The 17,343-nt window shown below is 49.1% G+C and overlaps 2 protein-coding genes across 2 annotated transcripts in view; one reads left to right on the top strand and one right to left on the bottom strand.

The window, feature by feature from the left end:
• LOC119433530 (TBC1 domain family member 2B) overlaps positions 1–17,343 on the bottom strand; it is a 189,230-nt gene that overhangs the window by 101,531 nt on the left and 70,356 nt on the right. The window lies entirely within an intron of this gene.
• The window catches only part of LOC119433532 (sarcoplasmic reticulum histidine-rich calcium-binding protein), a 142,205-nt gene that overhangs the window by 94,150 nt on the left and 30,712 nt on the right, over positions 1–17,343 (top strand). Inside the window, exon 2 of the mRNA XM_037700776.2 lies at positions 14,962–15,075. Within this exon, the coding sequence (XP_037556704.1) occupies positions 14,962–15,075 (114 nt within the window). The remainder of the gene's footprint in view (positions 1–14,961; positions 15,076–17,343) is intronic.

The following is a 17,343-nucleotide window of genomic DNA, read 5'->3' as shown; positions in this document are numbered from 1 at the left end:
TCGGAGCAAGTGCTTTTTTTTTTTTTTGCGTCGTCTGATTCGCTCTTCCAAAGCGCGCGTCTGTCTGGTGCTCGACCTCTTCCATCTCGGAAGGGGCTCGTCACCATGGCAACCTTAATGGCCGCGGCCTTGGGCCCTGCGCGCCCATGCTCGACATATACGTCGTCTCGGCATTCTTTTTTTTTTTGTACTTTCTGTTTGTGTCCTCCTGTTCGTGCTGTCATCGCGTCGCAAACGCTGCTTGCTCTCACATACGTCGCACCACTTCTGTCGCCGGGCTTAACATCACACTGCACTGCAGCACGCCTTGCGTAAGCAAAGAGAAAACGGTAGTTGTATAGTTCGCGATTGGTACAGGTCGCATCCCGCAAAACAGAATACACACGGCGCCCCACCCAGATAGTGCGTTATACAAGGTCAAGCCAAGGCAAACCAATGTATTGTTCAGTCGAGATGAGACATCGTGTGGTGCGTGCAGTAGTAGCTGCTCAGCGCTCGGAATTCTCGAACCGCGCTCTGCCCCGACGCGCCAATCCCTAAACCGCTCCCGAAATTCCCCATACGCGTACTCTAACACTACTCCGCAATAAAAAAGGTATGTTTTCAACGTTATCTAAATGTAAAGACGCACAGAAAGTATAAACGTTTCATCGAGCGCCATTAAGACTGCGCTAGTCGAGGTCAGGCCAAGGCAAACCATCTTAGTCGTGAATGAGAAACTGTATGTTGTGTACATGAGTGTAGCTGTTCAGCACTTAGCTCCCTAAACTGCTCCCTATACTTCCCGCAATTCGCCATCCTGCTAACATCGTTCCCGAATCCAAAAGTTGTTTTTATCGCTTTCTAAACGCAAATGTCGCTCAAATATTTAAATAGAGAGCGCAGTCGAAACGGTTATCTTTATTTACTTTAAATATTTAAAAATGGAGAGGTATACGCTCCCGTAGGGCCGGCTATCCCGATTGATCAAGCGCCATGGAACCTACGTTAGACGAGGTCGAACCAGGATTAACATAACACTAGAGTACATAGTTATACAGCCGATAAGGCCCTGAATCTTCCTAACAGCCCCGCTTCCCTCATTTTCATGGCGTGTTCTAGCGTTATTCCCGACTCCCTAAATCTCGTTTCCGACGTTTTCCGCCAGCTTAAAGACGGCGAAGACAGCAGCAGCAAAATTCGAGCCACTAGACCTTAGTCCGATAGAGTAGGAACTCTGGGCCGCTGAACCGCTAGGGTCACACCGCTCCCTGCGAGCAATTTTCCCCAATATCCTGTTTTCCTTGCTTATACCGGATAGCGCGGAGCTTCCAGTTGCGACAACATAAGGAAAATAAGGGGAGATAGCAGTGGAAGGGACTTAAAATTTCCTGCGCGTTCTGTATCCTCTTTTAACGGTGGGCGCTCGATACAAACGACACCGCGCACCATCCCTTCTCCCCAAAAACCCTAGTGACTCTCTTCCAATCCCGTACTCAACTAAGCTCAGTCCCCTGTCGTTTTTTTTTTCAGTTCTTTCCGCTACCTCCTAAAAATAATTTTCTTTCTTTCCAAAGCCTTCAGGTCGTCCGACCCAGAAAAGCTCATTACCTGCTTTCCCTAGCCCTTCGTTCCTTTTTTTTTCGCCCTCCGAAACTTTGACCAAAGCCCCCAGAGGTGCTCACGAAAACCACTATATACCTTCTTCCGCTCTTCTCCCTGTTTCCCACTCGCCTTTCCTTTGGCCAGTAGTTACACCTCTTGATCCGCGGCCGTCCCTTCCGCTTCCCCAATTTCCCATTCTCCCCGAACACGCTCGCCTTCTCTTCCCGTGACCGTCTCGAGGCCACCGTTCCTCGATTGTCCCGAGTCTATCTCTCTTCAGATAATGCAAGGGACAACCTTTCCCTTGGTATAAAAAAAGGCGCGCGACCCTTCTCCCCCCCCCCCCCCTTCGTCCCCCAGAATCCCTGCCGGTGCTCATTAAGAGCTCGCCGTCGGGCAGGCACTCTTCTCAGTCGCGCAGCTCCGGGAGCTGGCCTGGCTTCGCCGTGAGGTGTGGTTGCCGCGGCTACACACGATGACGACGTTTGCGAGGGCTTGCATGCTTACGAGGGAAGCACGTTTTCTGTGGGGGCAACCGCTAGCCGCTCGATTCTTTTTCTTCGGTGTCTCGCACTTTGTGCGCCCCAGCCTCTTCTCCTACTTCTTTTTTTCCCCCGAGGTTTATCGTGACCGCCCCTTTCGAGCGCGCGTCCGTTAAGCGACGTCGAGGACGAGAGACTGGACAATAAGGGGAGACAGCGCCGAGGCAAACGGGCGGCGATGCAGGAAGGAAGAAGCCATGAGATAACCGCGCCAGTCTCTTTGCCATTAGCATTTTTTTTTACTCTTTTCTACCAGCTCGTTCGGCTGCTCTTGGTTGAAGACTCCTCTTTGCGCTAACTCCCACTCGCTTTTGCCGCAATGTGCGTCGCAGATACGGAGCGAACTTGCAGCGATGCGCGCGCGCGCGTGTGTGTGTGTGCGTGCGCGTGTGTGTGTGCGTGCGTGCGTGCGCGTGCGTGCGCGTGCGTGCGCGTGCGTGCGCGTGCGTGTGCGTGTGCGTGTGTGTGTGCGTGTGTGTGTGTGTGTGTGTGTGTGTGTGTGTGTGTGTGTGCGTGTGTGTGCGTGCGTGAGTGTACGTGTGTTCGGGCGCGTTTGGTGATGTGCTTGCAGGCGCGTGTTCTGTGCGCGTGTGCGTGCGTGCTTGCTTGCACAGGCACCGAGAACTCATGTGTTTTCCATGCTGCCGCGTGTATAACGATAATGGGGCGGGCCGCTTAGCCGACGGCGCGGTTGCGGCATGGCCACTATAAAGGCTGATCGCCGCAGCCAGCGCTCATAAAGGAAAGGAGTTGGTAAGGGATGCCTTACGTGCAGCGTAGCATTATATGGCCGCGCCCAACGCGAGCATCCTCTCTCAGTGCGCGCGTTCCTGACTGTGCTTAGCGTGTTTCTTTCCATCTTTTCTACAACGGCACGTGGCGTTCCGGCGCTTTATTCTTCGGTTAATCGAGAGCTGCCTGCCGTGCTAAGTCATTGTGCCCGCGCCACCACGCGACGCTGTTAACGAGCCACGGAGTATCTCCACGCGTTGTAAATGCGCAAGTTGCGACGCTAATGTTTCCTTACGCATGCTCAGTTGCTTGTCTTATACTGTGCCAGCACGCGTGTCTCTGTGCGCGCGCGTCTTTGTTTGTTTTTAAGAATAAAATATATTCTTAATTTTACGCCATCATGGCGACGTGGCGATGATCATCATTGCGGGGGCAAGCTATTACGACCACCGTTGCCTACACTGACGCTCCAAATGCAGCCGCGGGGGTATACGAAAGTTTTGTGTAGTACTTTTAACGGAGGCGGCAGGGATTGCGGTTTTAAGTACGAAATAGTATAACACATATCGCGGTCACCTTCCTCTATAGAGACACCGAAGAGCAGCACTAGAAAAGTTTAGCAAACTTTGGGTTGGCTAGAGCGTTCTTTCAAGACTACGTGCAGATTTACTTCCAGACTGTGCTCGGATCTACTTGGTGGAGAGAAGCCTGTTATAGCGCCGGAATCGCAGTGCCTGTGTACGTACAGTGCTCGGCAATAGAAACACGATACTCAGACTGGCGGCCGGCGCTTCTTTTTTTTTTTCGCTTTTTTTTTTTTGCGCCACCGGTGATCGCTGGGGGTGCAAAATGCAGCCACAGTGCAATATTACAACAGCTCTCGCTTTCATGTGATCCACAAATGCATCGACTCGGTGTCCCCCACCAGTGGCCACCGGTGGTGCAAGAAAGGGCCGGCAGCCAGGCGTTACGAGTATATCGCGTTTCAATCGCTGAACATTGTGCGTGCGACGTCACGGATGCCTGTGTGTGTCCTCGCGTGTTTTGTGGCGCAGAACCAACCGAATGTAATCCCACTAACTGACCTTAACAACTGACAATACCCTTTTATTATTATTATTATTATTATTATTATTATTATTATTATTATTATTATTATTATATAATGGCATCCCCTTTGAAACGGGGCGGTGACAAACAGTCACCTAGCCTGCTTGATTTAATCAGGTATGCTACACAGGGTTTTTATGTGGCATTTTTGTACACATCTCCTTGTCTCGAAAGGTCCGGCAGCGTGCCCTCGCGGTTAGCCCCCCCTCCTCCCCTACAGAGCTGAAGTGCTTCCTTGAGGAGCAAGAGCGTTCGAAACCATAAACGAAGGAAATAACCAAGGGGAAAGCATTGCGCGACACGACTGAAGCCAAACGAGTCGGCCCAGCACGTGGTCGCATGTCAGCTATAGAGTGCGTGGTAAGTTTTAGTGCTCCCGCTCTGCAGGCAGAGCGCACTTGAACAAATGCGCGTCGACTAAAAACAACCGGGAACTAAACATTCTAGGCCGCCAATACGCTGAAGTCTCAGAGGTCACGTGTTGGGCCGACACTGCGAGGGGGGAAAAAGCTGAGGGAGTGGCTTCACGGCCGTTTCGCTGGCCGGCTGCATGACGTAATGCTGATTTATTTCCACCTTCCATGTCCGAAACTACCGTCACCCTATAGCGAGACGGCCGCGTTTCGAAAGGATATGAGTGCGTCATATATAGGTGGCGCTCGTTCGCGACCCGCATTCATCCACACGTTGTGGCTAGTCGCTACGTGTTGCGATATACGGTCGGGCCGCTGAGGCGACTCAACAGTATATATACGACGGCGCAAGCGCACCACCGTCCGCTGAAACTTATCTGCACGCGTTGTAAATGCGCAAGTTGCGACGCTAACGTTTCCTTACACACACGCTTGTTTCGCGTGTCTCTTCAACGCTTTTAGAGCGCGTGTTTAAGCTGCGTGGCGGAAACGCACGTCGTCTCGCAAGAACCTGTCGCGTTTTTTTTTCTCTCTCTCTCTTTTTTTAGACTTTTTGTCACTTTACGCATATCCGCAGGAAAGATAGTTGCAGAAACGGCGTATACGTCGAGCTCCCCTGAAGACGGCACGCGGCGCCCTGCATGCTGTATAGCGGGGTCTATTAGCGGGTTCGTTTGCCTTTCTTTCCTTCTCGCTCGGCTTCACGTTGGAGCGGGAAAAGAGAAGAGAGGGAGGGGATGGCGCAAACAATCCCGTTCGTTGGCGTCCTCCAAACGACTGACGCTGTCTCTCTTTTAGAGAGTTTTAGTATTAGCGTATCGACAGCAAATGCAAGGATTCATGGCGCTGGTTAGATTATACGTTAGCTTTAGCCTTCGCGACCACGCAAGCCGTTCATCGGGTTGTCCGCGTGTGTTTGTGTGCTTGCGTGTTTGAACGCGCGTCCGTGTTTACTTACGACGCTCCTATCGCCCGAAATAGCCCAACAGAATTGGCAAACAGCTGTCGCTCGCAGGATTGGAGATGCAAACTAACACGCCAAGCCTTGGCGCGCGACGCAAGCACTGTTACAAACCAAATCCTGTTTTTCGTACGTCTCATGCAACGCGAGTCCCGACAGTAAAACGAATGGGCGGGATTTCATTGTTTTGCTAACTACCCTCAGCGGGTCAAAGTCAATAAGGAACTGTTCGATTTAACCTAACTGACGCAGATTGAGCGCTAGTCGCAAGCGTTTCTTCTTTTAATATCGTTAAGCGAGTAACTGCGACTGTGACCAGATTGCATAGGCTCGACAGAATGTCGGTAAAGGCAGCTGGTTGTTAGGGGTATGAATGGTGAGATATGGGTTGCTGTCAACGTGTCTCGCATTTAGATCCGAGTGCGACAGGGCGCACGCAATAAATTAACGAGCTCGCTGTTCCAAACTTCACATTTCTCTGAGCGAAATCGATTCTCCGTGGAGTGAGATAGATTAAACCGCTTGGTTTCTGCGGCCACTGTCTCAGATTGTTAAAAAATGGGAGATTGGAGATCAGAATTTGCGCGGAGATATGCAATGCATATCACAAAATCTCACTAATTATCCTTTTTAATTAATGACTTTACAGGGCACGTCGTAACCGCAGAGCTGAGGTCAGCTAGCACTCAAGGCGTGACTTTTTTTTTTTTTTTTTTTTGCTAGAAACTTTGTGCACAGCATCGGTTTCGAGATGTACGGACTAAAAATGTATCCGTGATTGCATTGCTGTTCCAATTGACATTTTGCGGTAGCACATTTCTTTCTACACTGTGGACGTCAACTGGTACTTATTTCTCGTAACCTGCGCAAGACAAATAATTTCTCGCAGAAGGTTATATACGCTTTCAGCACCGGCCGACTTCAATTCTGGAAATGTGCAAAATACCCATTAAACACTATACAAACTATACAAACACTATACAAAAGTGATTTTTCGCACTCTAACGCACGGCGCTTCTTATTTAATGCGTCAATATAGCGTTGCGCTGTTCAGCTCGAGGTTGCCGGTTCGATCGCTGCGGGGACCGCCACATTTCCTCGCGTATCTCGCGTACCCTCGCGTACTTAGACTTATGTGCACGTTAAAGACCTCCAGGTAGTCAAAAACGAATCCGGAGTCCCCCACTACGGCGTGCCTCGTAGTCACGACGTGGTTTTGATTCGCAAAATTCAAGAATGAATCAAAATCAAAATTTAATGCCTCACTATATATACGTAGGTCGCAAAAGCTATAGTACCGACTCAACCAGTGAATGCGCAACGCTTCGCGGAAATTCAGTTTCCTTTTTTTTTTTCCGCGAATCCCACGTCCGATAAACGTTTGCGGTCAACTGTGCGTAAGATGAACATCGCAGCCTTTTCGAGGGAAAGAGAACGCAAGATACGGTCGACGACTGGCTTCGTGCCATCCGCGGTAGTACTTCGCGCTCAAAACAGTCGCATACAAAGAGACTCGACCAAACAAGTTTTACCGCACTCGCCAAAGTTCTCGCTCGAACATTCTCGTCCGCTCAGAGCTATACAGAAGCGAAGAACGGCAAATTTAGCGCGGACACGCACCAATCTATAGAGTGTGGCACAGCGCTATAGCTGTCTCGTTTAACGCGGCCGCGCGCGTATACAGAGAGCATGTACTGCGTCAACTTTCCCATATACTATGGGATGAGATGTGCTTCGGTCGTAGTACACTATATTACTACAGCCTTCCGTCCCACTTTCCTATATATTGTGCGCGGTATGTGTGTACGGTCAAAGCAAATCTCATCCGGTGTTCCGTATTGTGTGCGCGCGCCCCTCCCTTGAGTTATAAACACCAACAGCGTGCCAGTCTCGGAAGAGACGCCTGTGTGTCAAGGGAGGGGGGAATGCTCCGGGAGAAGACGCTAGGGGGGAGTTGTTCTCCCTCCGGGAAATGACTTCGCTCTGTTTGCTCTCGTGTCCTTCCTGGATCGTATATATACTTGTTCGTCACGTTCCTTTTTTATGCTCTCTTACTATTTGGTGCTTCACATTTGGGACGGCCGGCGTTTATAGACGAAGCCCAAGAAAAAAAGGACGACACGCGCTCACGCACACACATAGCGCTGACTAGCAACGAGTTTGTTGTTTGTTGCCTGTTCGACGCCAGCATGCTCGTTTTCGTTCGCCTGCCTCGAACTGCGCGGAAGACCAGGACATCGCGCGCTCCAGACATGCGCCCGCGGCTTCAGGCACGTGATTGTTAGACTCTCGTTCTCTTTTTTTTATGTTTTTTGCATTTCTACCATTTCTTGTCTGTGGCGCGTCGTTTTGTTCTTCCTGGTACAATACCAGTCGCTCTAACTTGACATTTTTTTTTTTTTGCTTTTAGTCTTGTAACATACATCGTACCATACATCGTAGCATACAGCGAGTATTTCGTTAAAACGAGGTTTGACGGTAGTATGTGCGCTCGGTACGTTGTAACCGTAAACGTGAAGCGAAATCAGTTGGCACATCCGCCAGCAGACGCGGTATATATACTCTTGCATCCGCTCCTTCGCGCGTATAAGCGTCGGCAGAGCGCGACCGAGTATTTACATCTCCAAACGCATCTCGTGTATGCATGCATTGAGAGCAAAACAACAACAACAACAACAACAACAACAACAACAAAAAAGATGACGCATATACTGGACCTTCCAGAACCCGACAAAGGTATGAATCCCTCAATGCGGCGCCACCTCGAATAAAGCGATATTTTGAGTAATGTTGTTCAGTTGCAACAAGCATATACTGTATACGCACCGGCAGATCCGCTAGTATATATCTGCAAACACGTCTCCAGTATGCATGCACTGCGAACAGTGAGACCTAGAGTATGATGCCTTTCCGGAAACCGACAAGTTTGAAACCCCCCAGGGAGGTGGAACTCCGAATAAAGCGATACTTCGAATAAAGCCGGCTTGGCTTTAGCCGGAGCTTAGTGCAAACGCATCGGCAGACCGCGAGCATGTATGCAAATGCGTCTCGAGTAAATGCACACATTGAGAGCAAAAAAGACCGCCTTCCAGAACTCGGCAAAGACGTGAAAACCCTCAACGCGACGAAACTTCCGAGTAAAGCGAAATTTGGATTAATGCTGTTTCGTTATAACGAGGTCTTACCACGTACGCACCGGCAGATCCGCTATAGTATATCTGCAAACGCTTTCTGCGTGTGCATGCACGCACTTCGAACAAAGAGACCGGGCATGATGCCTTAACAGACCTCGACAAGTCTGAAACACCTCGGGGGAAGCGCAACTTAGAAATAAGGCGGTTTCGTTATAAAGAACACTCACTGTATACGTACCGGCAGGCCGAAAGTATCTGTCTGCAAAGGCGTCCTTCCGCGTATACATGCAATGCGAACAAGGAGACCGCGCGCTCTGCGCCCTTCGAGAAGAACCCAACAAAAGTTTGCGAAGCCCCCCTCCCTCCCCAGGACGGCGCGCAACTTTCCTAGTTAGCGCGCTCTCTCGCGAGGATTATGCAGTCCGTGCGTGCAATTACAAGGAGGCGCGCACTCTCGGCGTACACGTTACGGGTGTCGAGGCTTCCTCGGGAACGAGTCTGATCAAGACGCCATTTGCATGCGAAGGGGTAAACCTCGCCGGGGCGCGCGGGATCAGTCGCGGAGGACCGTTATACAAAGCACCCTTGACGGCCCGCTTGGCGCGCAGTTTCCCGTTCCCGCGATATAGCAGGCAGCAGCGCGAGCATAGCGATTAACGCGCCGTCGCGCTATGCATAGTGTGACCGATCCTGGGGCTCTTCTCCGGCGATCCGTTGGTGTATAGTAGCGTAACCCTGAAGCACGTTAGGGTTATAGCGACGCCCGTGAACGTCTCTCGCGGCTCGAGAGAAACCTGGGTGGCGTTTACGTGTGTAACGTTGAGGTCGGTCTGGACTCACCCTGTATGCAGTTAAATTTTATGCCGGCACTCCTCATCTTAGCTGTAGGCAGCTCAGGCACCCGAACTAATGCGGCATTCACACCGGCGACTGACGGAGGTCGCGCGACCAATTTCGTGAAGTTACTCACTGGCCGATTCTTCTGCTGCGTGATTGGAGCCCCATGAAGCTGCTGAACCAATCAGCGACGCAGGGGCATGGTTAGCGTCGGAATGCGGTGAAGGTTGTTTTACGTGGACCCATGGTTGTGCGAGGAAACGTGAACGGCGTAGCAATCGCGGGACATTTCGGATGTGGCGACGGGAAGGCCTCGCGCGCCGGTGTGAACACATCGGTCGCCGCGTATAAAGCAGCTCTCAATCGCCAGTCGCGGACCTCTGTCAGTCGCCGGTGCGAATGCCGTATAAATGTGCACTAAAAGGAATCGCTAAATTAATGTTTTCGTTAATTTTGATATGAGAAGTTGATTAGTAGTTGTGCTATGATGGTTGTTGGTTTCTAGTTGATTGAACTAGGTTTGTATAAAGGTTTGTACTTGTGGTTGCGTACACTTGTTAAGTTCTGTTGTCTGCATTCACTCTGCAACGGCCTTACGGCTGACAGTATAAATAAATAAATAAATAAATAAATAAATAAATAAATAAATAAATAAATAAATAAATAAATAAATAAATAAATAAATAAATAAATAAATAAATAAATAAATAAAGTGAACATCAAAGTTTCATTGTTTGAATTTCGCGACAAAGCCCCAGCGCCGGTTTACATTTCTTGGCGTCACGGATTTCAACGTACTTTCTTCTGAGCGTCGCGATACGCCACTGAGGTTATCAAACGGCGGCTTGTCTCCAACCTCCGCTAGACATGCCGTAGTCCAGCCAGATTAGCAGCAAACGACGCTCTCGCGCTCTCACCCGTCTGATCCGTGTTGCAGTTTATAAGAGCCGTCCTTGCGTATCGGTGAATTGAATTACGAGCGGCCCCGGCAGATTCGCTTCCAGCGTCCGTCGCTGAACCGCGTCGGAGCGCTGTTTGGTCGACTGAGACAGAGAACAGTGCCGGCGCCGTTTCGCTGTGCAGTCGTTTCGTTTTCTTTTTTCTGTAAACGGCCGCCATTCTTTGTTTTGATGGCGCGTACAACTCTTAATGGCAACTCAACGGCTCAGCTGAGCGCCGTATCTTGTTGAATACATGACAGCAATAGGAAACACGCGCGAGGCCGTCGAAGGTTACCTTATGTACCCGCGGTTGTTGGCTGGTCGCATACGAAACATTCAGAGTTTTATCACGAATGTGCGCGCACTTTTCTCGATACCGAAACTATAGGAAGTATTCACGTGACTTCACGTATGCCACTGCGTTGTCCTATTCACATCTTCGCCGTGCTGCGGGAGATAAGCGGATCAGGATAAAGCACAGCTTTTCGCTTTGCTTACTGTACAAAAATATCACGACCTCGATGACGTCAGTGCAAATAGCCCTTATGTAGTTGAGAATAACACCGCTCGTGACGACATCCTGTGGCCGTGTGTTCAACTGTAGAACGCGCGAGGCAAGTTTTAAGCGCGCCTTAGTCTTCTTGGCGGGGAAGACAAGTCAGATACGAGATTATGAAGATAACGTCACTGGCCGCGACCGTTAGTCAAGCTGCTTGATCGGAGCACAATTAAGAATACAAAATACGGAATCTGCGCAAATTTTGCTTCAGTTCAAGACAGTCTCACTAAATGACTTCTCGAAAGGCGCCGCATTGCAGCCACGTCTTATCGTAACAGCATAGCTCTGCATAATACTTGCTCCCTGGATATGAGACCCAACTCGTACATTCATGGGCAATTTGAGAAATGCCATTGAATTAATTTTCCAGCAGAGATCGCTCTTCAGTTACAAGCTACGACCTGACCATGCAAATATGTACCAAGTATATCAATCGGTTCAAGTAGAACTCCGCTATATCCTGTCTATACACGTAGAATCAGTAACCTGTGCACAACTTTGAATTCAAATTCTATAGTGTTTGCTGTCACGTTTCTCGCCACTGACGGCCACGATGAACATTACAGCGATAGCGTACTGCATAGCCAACGTGTGTGAGCGATAATTCGACTGTTAGCAAAGCTTTCCGAATTGACGTCGCCATTATATCGGCCGCGGTTGCGGCTCTGTGGCTATGACGTTCTCTTACTGAAGCACGGCAAGGCAACGTGATCGAATCCCGACCGCGGCGGCTGCAACCCCACGAGGAAATATTCATGGGGCACTAAGTTATCCCTACATGGATGAATGCGCAAGCATAGCGACCACCAAAGGTCGAAAGTTCCGACTCCAAAGGCCATGGCTTCGAGTACCTTAATTCTGCATTAATCAACTGTGCCTTTATTAACACCAAAGGTCGTGGGTTCGAATCCCACTAAAAGTCCGAGGGCTCGTAGCCCCTTTGGGACATCGTGATTACGCCGACGACTACGCCGTTTCTTTCCGCCCCACGAACCATATAACGCTTTCGCATTAAAAGCGATCGCGCGCTTAGATTTAGATACACAATTAAAGAACTCCAGGTGGTCTGATGGAACCCGAAAGCCCCCCTGCTACGGCACTTTCCTCCGCTACAGCCACATCTCCCCGCTACATCATCTCATAGCATCTCACCACCCCCCTTCTTAAGGCACATGTCATAACGACAGTGCAGATTTAGACGCTAAACGTTGAAGCTATTATAATAATCATCGCGCACTTCTGACAAAAGCGGGCATTGCTGCAGAGACCTCATTAGCCACCTCGGTGACAGCTGTGCAGCCGCGTTTGCAGCCTCCGTATACCTTTCGACAAAGGCTGTGTACGTCATGAGACCCGTTGTATTTTAAGTGTGGCCGCGTCGAGGTAATGAGTATCTGCGGCGGACGCTAGTCCTCTATTGCGCGAGTAACCGCGCCCCATTGTGTTGCGTGCGTTTTAAATAAATAAAGAAAGAAAGAAGACGGTGACTAGGGAAAAGCGCAGTCTGTGTTGCCGTACGCGCAAGCGCGCGTTTAATTCGTTCGCGTATCAGTAAAAAAAAAAAAAAACTTCGCGATGGGGAGGCTGACAAGTTCTCTTGTTGTCGGGTTCAAGCTCGCGCGTTGAATAGAAAGCACAAACGCGCAGAGGAGGGGAGGAAAAACGAGACAGAGAGAGAGAGAGAGAGAGAACGAACTGTGAAATGAAGAGTACACGCGACTAAGTACAGCGCCTGTTTCGCAAACATTCCTCTTCTTCGTTTCATTTTCTACAGCAGCAACGGACGGATGTGTGCTCACGAGATAACATGGATTAGCAATCGACCCGCTTTCGCTTCGTGCGGGACAGTCTGTCGGCGTGCGCGTCCTCTTTAACGGCGAAAGCCTGATGTCGACGTCGTCTCTCTAAGCACAGAGAGCCTGTCTCTCGTGGGTTTTTTTTTTTTTTTTTTTTTTTTTTCGAGTGTACGAGCGAACAACACGACAGAAAAAACGCGAGATAGCGAAATGTGTATTCTCAGTGCGCGATGAACGGCTGGCAGTGTTCACTTTTTGAAATCCGCTCACGGTACGTTTCCGTTTTCGGGACTAGCACGTTTACAAGTTGAACTTTCTTTCTTTCTTTCTTTCTTTCTTTCTTTCTTTCTTTCTTTCTTTCTTTCTTTCTTTCTTTCTTTCTTTCTTTCTTTCTTTCTTTCGTTTGCCTAGTTCAATTTGGCGTTTCGAACTGTTCGAAGCACGACGCCGTAGCTGAAGCCATGACCACCAACCATGCGCCCGTCGGCAATCCTTTCGAAGAAGAGCACAGATGAAAAATCCAGCTCGGAGCTAACGTATCCGGTTGAAGTAACAAAAATCAATGGGAATTTTCGTTCGAGCGGCGAGACGCAACATGTTATCGCGTTACTGCAGCAACCAGTAGTTCGGTAGCTACGATTAAGTTATCCCAGGCCTAAATTCTTTTTTTTTTTTTTTTTTTAAGCGATAGCTTTCTTTCGTATACTTCGAGACGGACGGCGTTCTCGCAGGATAAACTGGAGAGGGTGACAAGTTTAAAGATGAGGAGAGAAGAGCGGAGAAGGAAGCCCAGGTGCGGGGGAGGACACAGACATTGCGCCCGATTGGTTGGTTCAGGTGACGTACAGCAGCGCGCGCGACATGACGTCACATATATATCACGCGATGCCGGTGCGCCTCACCGGCGTGCGCGAGGTGCGAGTCGCAGATATCACGCGCGTGGTTGCCTGATAGCTGATTTCAGTGTATTATGTCTCAGTTTTATTCAGTTTTCGCTCGGCGCAAAGCGCGCCCACTGTATCGAAATTTCTGTAGTGTTATCGCCGATTCTATACCGACCGAGTCTTGTCTAATCGGATTGTGTGCGCAAGGTTTGTTATGAATACATATTATGGGAATGCTTGTGAATACATGGGCGTGTGTTGTGTCATACCTATGTCGCCTTTCGCTTAACAAATTTTGTTTTGTTCGTAGTCCAAAATTTGCGTATGGTGTAGTTTTCATTTCCATGATGTTTCCATATATTTTAAACCATGCGCATATATTTTACGTCTAAATCGGTTTACTTTTGGTGTCTAGTCGCCATGTTTTTTTTTTTGTTTTTTCTGACCTCAGTGCAAATTTTGTTTCGCTTTAGTCAATGTTGAGATGCGGGTAAAGGGAGGTTGACGGACAGACGCTATGTCAGGCTTTCTGAGCTTTTGTACGCAGGTCCCCTAGGCAGCTACGTACTAGTTGACTGAGTAAAGATAAAACGAAATGACACTAAAAGTCACGCGATAGACAGCAGGGTCACCTAAGAAAGGTATCGCTTACTTTCACTTTTTTATTTTATTAATATTTTTTTTTTGTCATGGCAGAAGCTGTCCACCGGCCACTTCCAGCCGGAAGTGTCCTTATGACATTGCCGAACTGGCAGTATTGTGCTTAGGCGAGCTAATTATACTCGGGCGAGGAAAGCAACGTTATATTAATAAAGAACGGCGCCTACCTTGCGCCGTGACTGCACCTTCTCGCTTTTGTTACTCGTGCTCACCTGAAACTAGAACAGCCTGGTAATAGTGTACACGTATAGTGCGCATGCGCGAAGCGTTCGCAGTGAATTCTGAATGCGCAAAGCGCACCCGCCCTTGAACGGATTACTATGATGGTCTATGGAAAGGTTTTAAACGTTTCACTCTCTCCGACCATTTGCAAGATTGTATAAACCCGAGGATGTACCCAAAGATAGTTTTGTTGACGAATGTTGTTGAGTCTACAGGAAGACAAAGCAATTTATGTTGGTACAGTCTGAGAGATGCAGGCTATAACTACCTGTCTGTTATAACCTTGCGCATTCTGTAGATCGAACTAAATTTCGATTGCTCTTAAAGAGCAAACAAAGCACTCCTGGAGAGGTCCGTGATTATGTGTACGAGAAGTACAGGCCCCGATGCCTCGCCTGCCACGACTCGGTCCATTGCACTGATGCTGCCTTAAGCCGCCTATCAAGGCATGTATATCATAAGTCTGCGCTACAGGTCTACGCTATAGGTGCGGGCTCACACTCCTGGCATTATGTTTAAATATATCCTGTGGGGATTTGGGCTCTTCTTTAAACAACCCGATCGCCCTGCTTTCTTCCATCTGCAGAAGCACCGCTCGGAGAAGAAGGCGCACAGCGAGCTGGAAGGCAGCGAGACCTGGCGCAAGCTGCACAAGTCCAACAAGCACAGCAAGGAGCGTTTCCACCACCACGAGAAGCACGTGAGTTTCCTCGCACCGTTCGCTGTTCACGGGACACGAGGTCGCCCCCGGCTGTGAATAGACCAGCGTCGTGCACTGTAGCGGTGGTTTACAGCGCTAGTAGAACGCAGCCGCGTCACCACTTCGCTGCAATGTCAGGTCGTAAAAAAAAGAAAGAAAAAAGTTGGGAATGGCCCGACTCCTGCCCAGGTGTCGATAAGGCGTACTCGCAAGTAGTAGTAGTAGAAGTAGTAGCAGAAGTAGTAGCAGAAGTAGTAGCAGAAGTAGTAGCAGAAGTAGTAGCAGAAGTAAAAGCTAAAAATTCTGGAGTTTTACGTGCCAAAACCACGATCTGATTATGAGGCACGCCGTATTGGGGGACTCCTGATTAATTTTGCCCACCGGGGGTTCTTTAACGTGCCCCCAATGCGGTAGTAAAAGCTGTAGTTCATGAATAATAACTAGTAACATTTTCCAAAGTAGCATCGTCACCCGCCGTGGCTGCTTAGTGGATATGGAGTTGGGCTGCTAAGCACGAGGTCGCGGGATCGAATCCCGGTCACGGCGGCCGCATTTCCATGGGGGCGAAATGCGAAGACACCCGTGTACTTATGTGCACGTTAAAGAACCCCCGGTGGTCAAAATTTCCGGAGTCCTCCACTACGGCGTGCCTCATAATCAGATCGTGGTTCTGGCACGTAAAACCCCAGAATTTAACTTTTTAAATTGAAGTAGCATCGTCGTTGGAAACCGCTTTATCGACACGCAATACCGGTCGACCACAAATAGAAAAAAAAAAAAAAAAAAAGACATAGGGGAACAAGACGACGTAGGGGGGTTCAAACAATGAGCGTTTATCCCCTCTTGCCGACTTTAACTTCATAAAGGTTTCTCGTGCGCGTTTAGTGGACAAAGCCTGGAGCAGTGGAAATCTGTACTCGCTGACCATTTCATATCGGTGCAAGATGCACTCGGCCCCTGCAAGCACAATTTTACTTGCAGTTCTATTGATTGCAGTTCTGCCTCCAAAGTTTCGAAATGCCTGGTTACTGCTGCTTTCTTTTTTCCTTTTTTTAATTTTCTTTCTTCGGGTGATCTATTCCGCAGCTTTTCATGGCCATGCGATAGACGGTCTCCACCACGGCGATACCGCCGCGTCTAAGTTTCTCACTTTTCCCTGCCGGAAGACGGATGCTGCTGTTCATTGCCGTAATTTGTTTATCTATATGTGCTGTTCGTCGGCGTCGTGACGAGAAACACTCCTTCGTTCTTGCATGGCCCCCAGTGAAGTACGCGCGAATCGCTGACGCCGATAAGATAAACGTTTAGCGCGGCTGTACAACTGTGAAACTCTGCAAAACACTGCGAAGTGATACGCCGCGTCGTCTGCAGTAAAACCCGAGAAGCGGCCGCCCCTTACCGAATAAAGATATAAAAGTCTGACTAAGGTTATATTTTTATATACGGCTTGCTGTAACGACGCCGTCGGAAAGTGCCGCTCGGTCCTCGTTCACTTAAAACATTTGAGCGTTGCGTATGAGTCAGTCAAGAGACGAGATCCTGGCTGGCGCGGCGCATCGTCTGTTGTCGACACGTCAGAAAATGACGTCTGCTATCGTGGAAAGAAGCAGACGACGTTGAAATTTTGCACAAGTAAGGCGCTGAATACGCTGATAGGCAAGCATTCAGTAATTTCCCCAAGCGCTTTTATACAGCGTGTTTTATAATGCGAAAGCATTAAATGCCCCATTACGCGAAAATCCGGCGTCGGCGGCGGCATGACCGAGCGATGGTACCAAAATGGCCGACGGCGCAAAGAGTAAAAACGCTTCAAAAAATGCTCCGATTGACGTCAGATTTCTCAGGGAGGCTCCTGTAAACAAAGAAAATTAATGGCTCTGAAAGTAAAATTTGGTACATCTCGGTCTGGGTGGGAATCGAACCCAGGCCTCCGGGGTGCTCGGTTCTGGCCGACTAAAGGTGTGCCTAGTGCGTGCGTGATTGCACACGTCACGTCGCAGCCATCTGACCGACTAAAGGTTTCAACAAAGGCACTATAATGGTTAACGTGGTTAACGTACAGAATTCTTGAATATCGTCTTTGGCGGATAGGACAATTCTCATCCTTGATCTGGATTACTCGAACGTGCGTTGTCACCGTCACTACAAGGTAAAGTATTTTTTGGCGCAGAAAGTAGTTAAAGCGTGTAATCTTTCAATTGTTATGCGCTGATCGAGCATATATCTCTTCTCGTCCTTGTTCAGGATATACTTATATGCTGACTACGA

This window comes from Dermacentor silvarum, chromosome 11, assembly GCF_013339745.2.
Source record: "Dermacentor silvarum isolate Dsil-2018 chromosome 11, BIME_Dsil_1.4, whole genome shotgun sequence".
In the NCBI taxonomy this organism is placed as follows: Eukaryota; Metazoa; Arthropoda; class Arachnida; order Ixodida; family Ixodidae; genus Dermacentor; species Dermacentor silvarum.
Note: the sequence above shows the minus strand (reverse complement) of the source record. Positions and strands in the feature narration are given on the sequence as shown.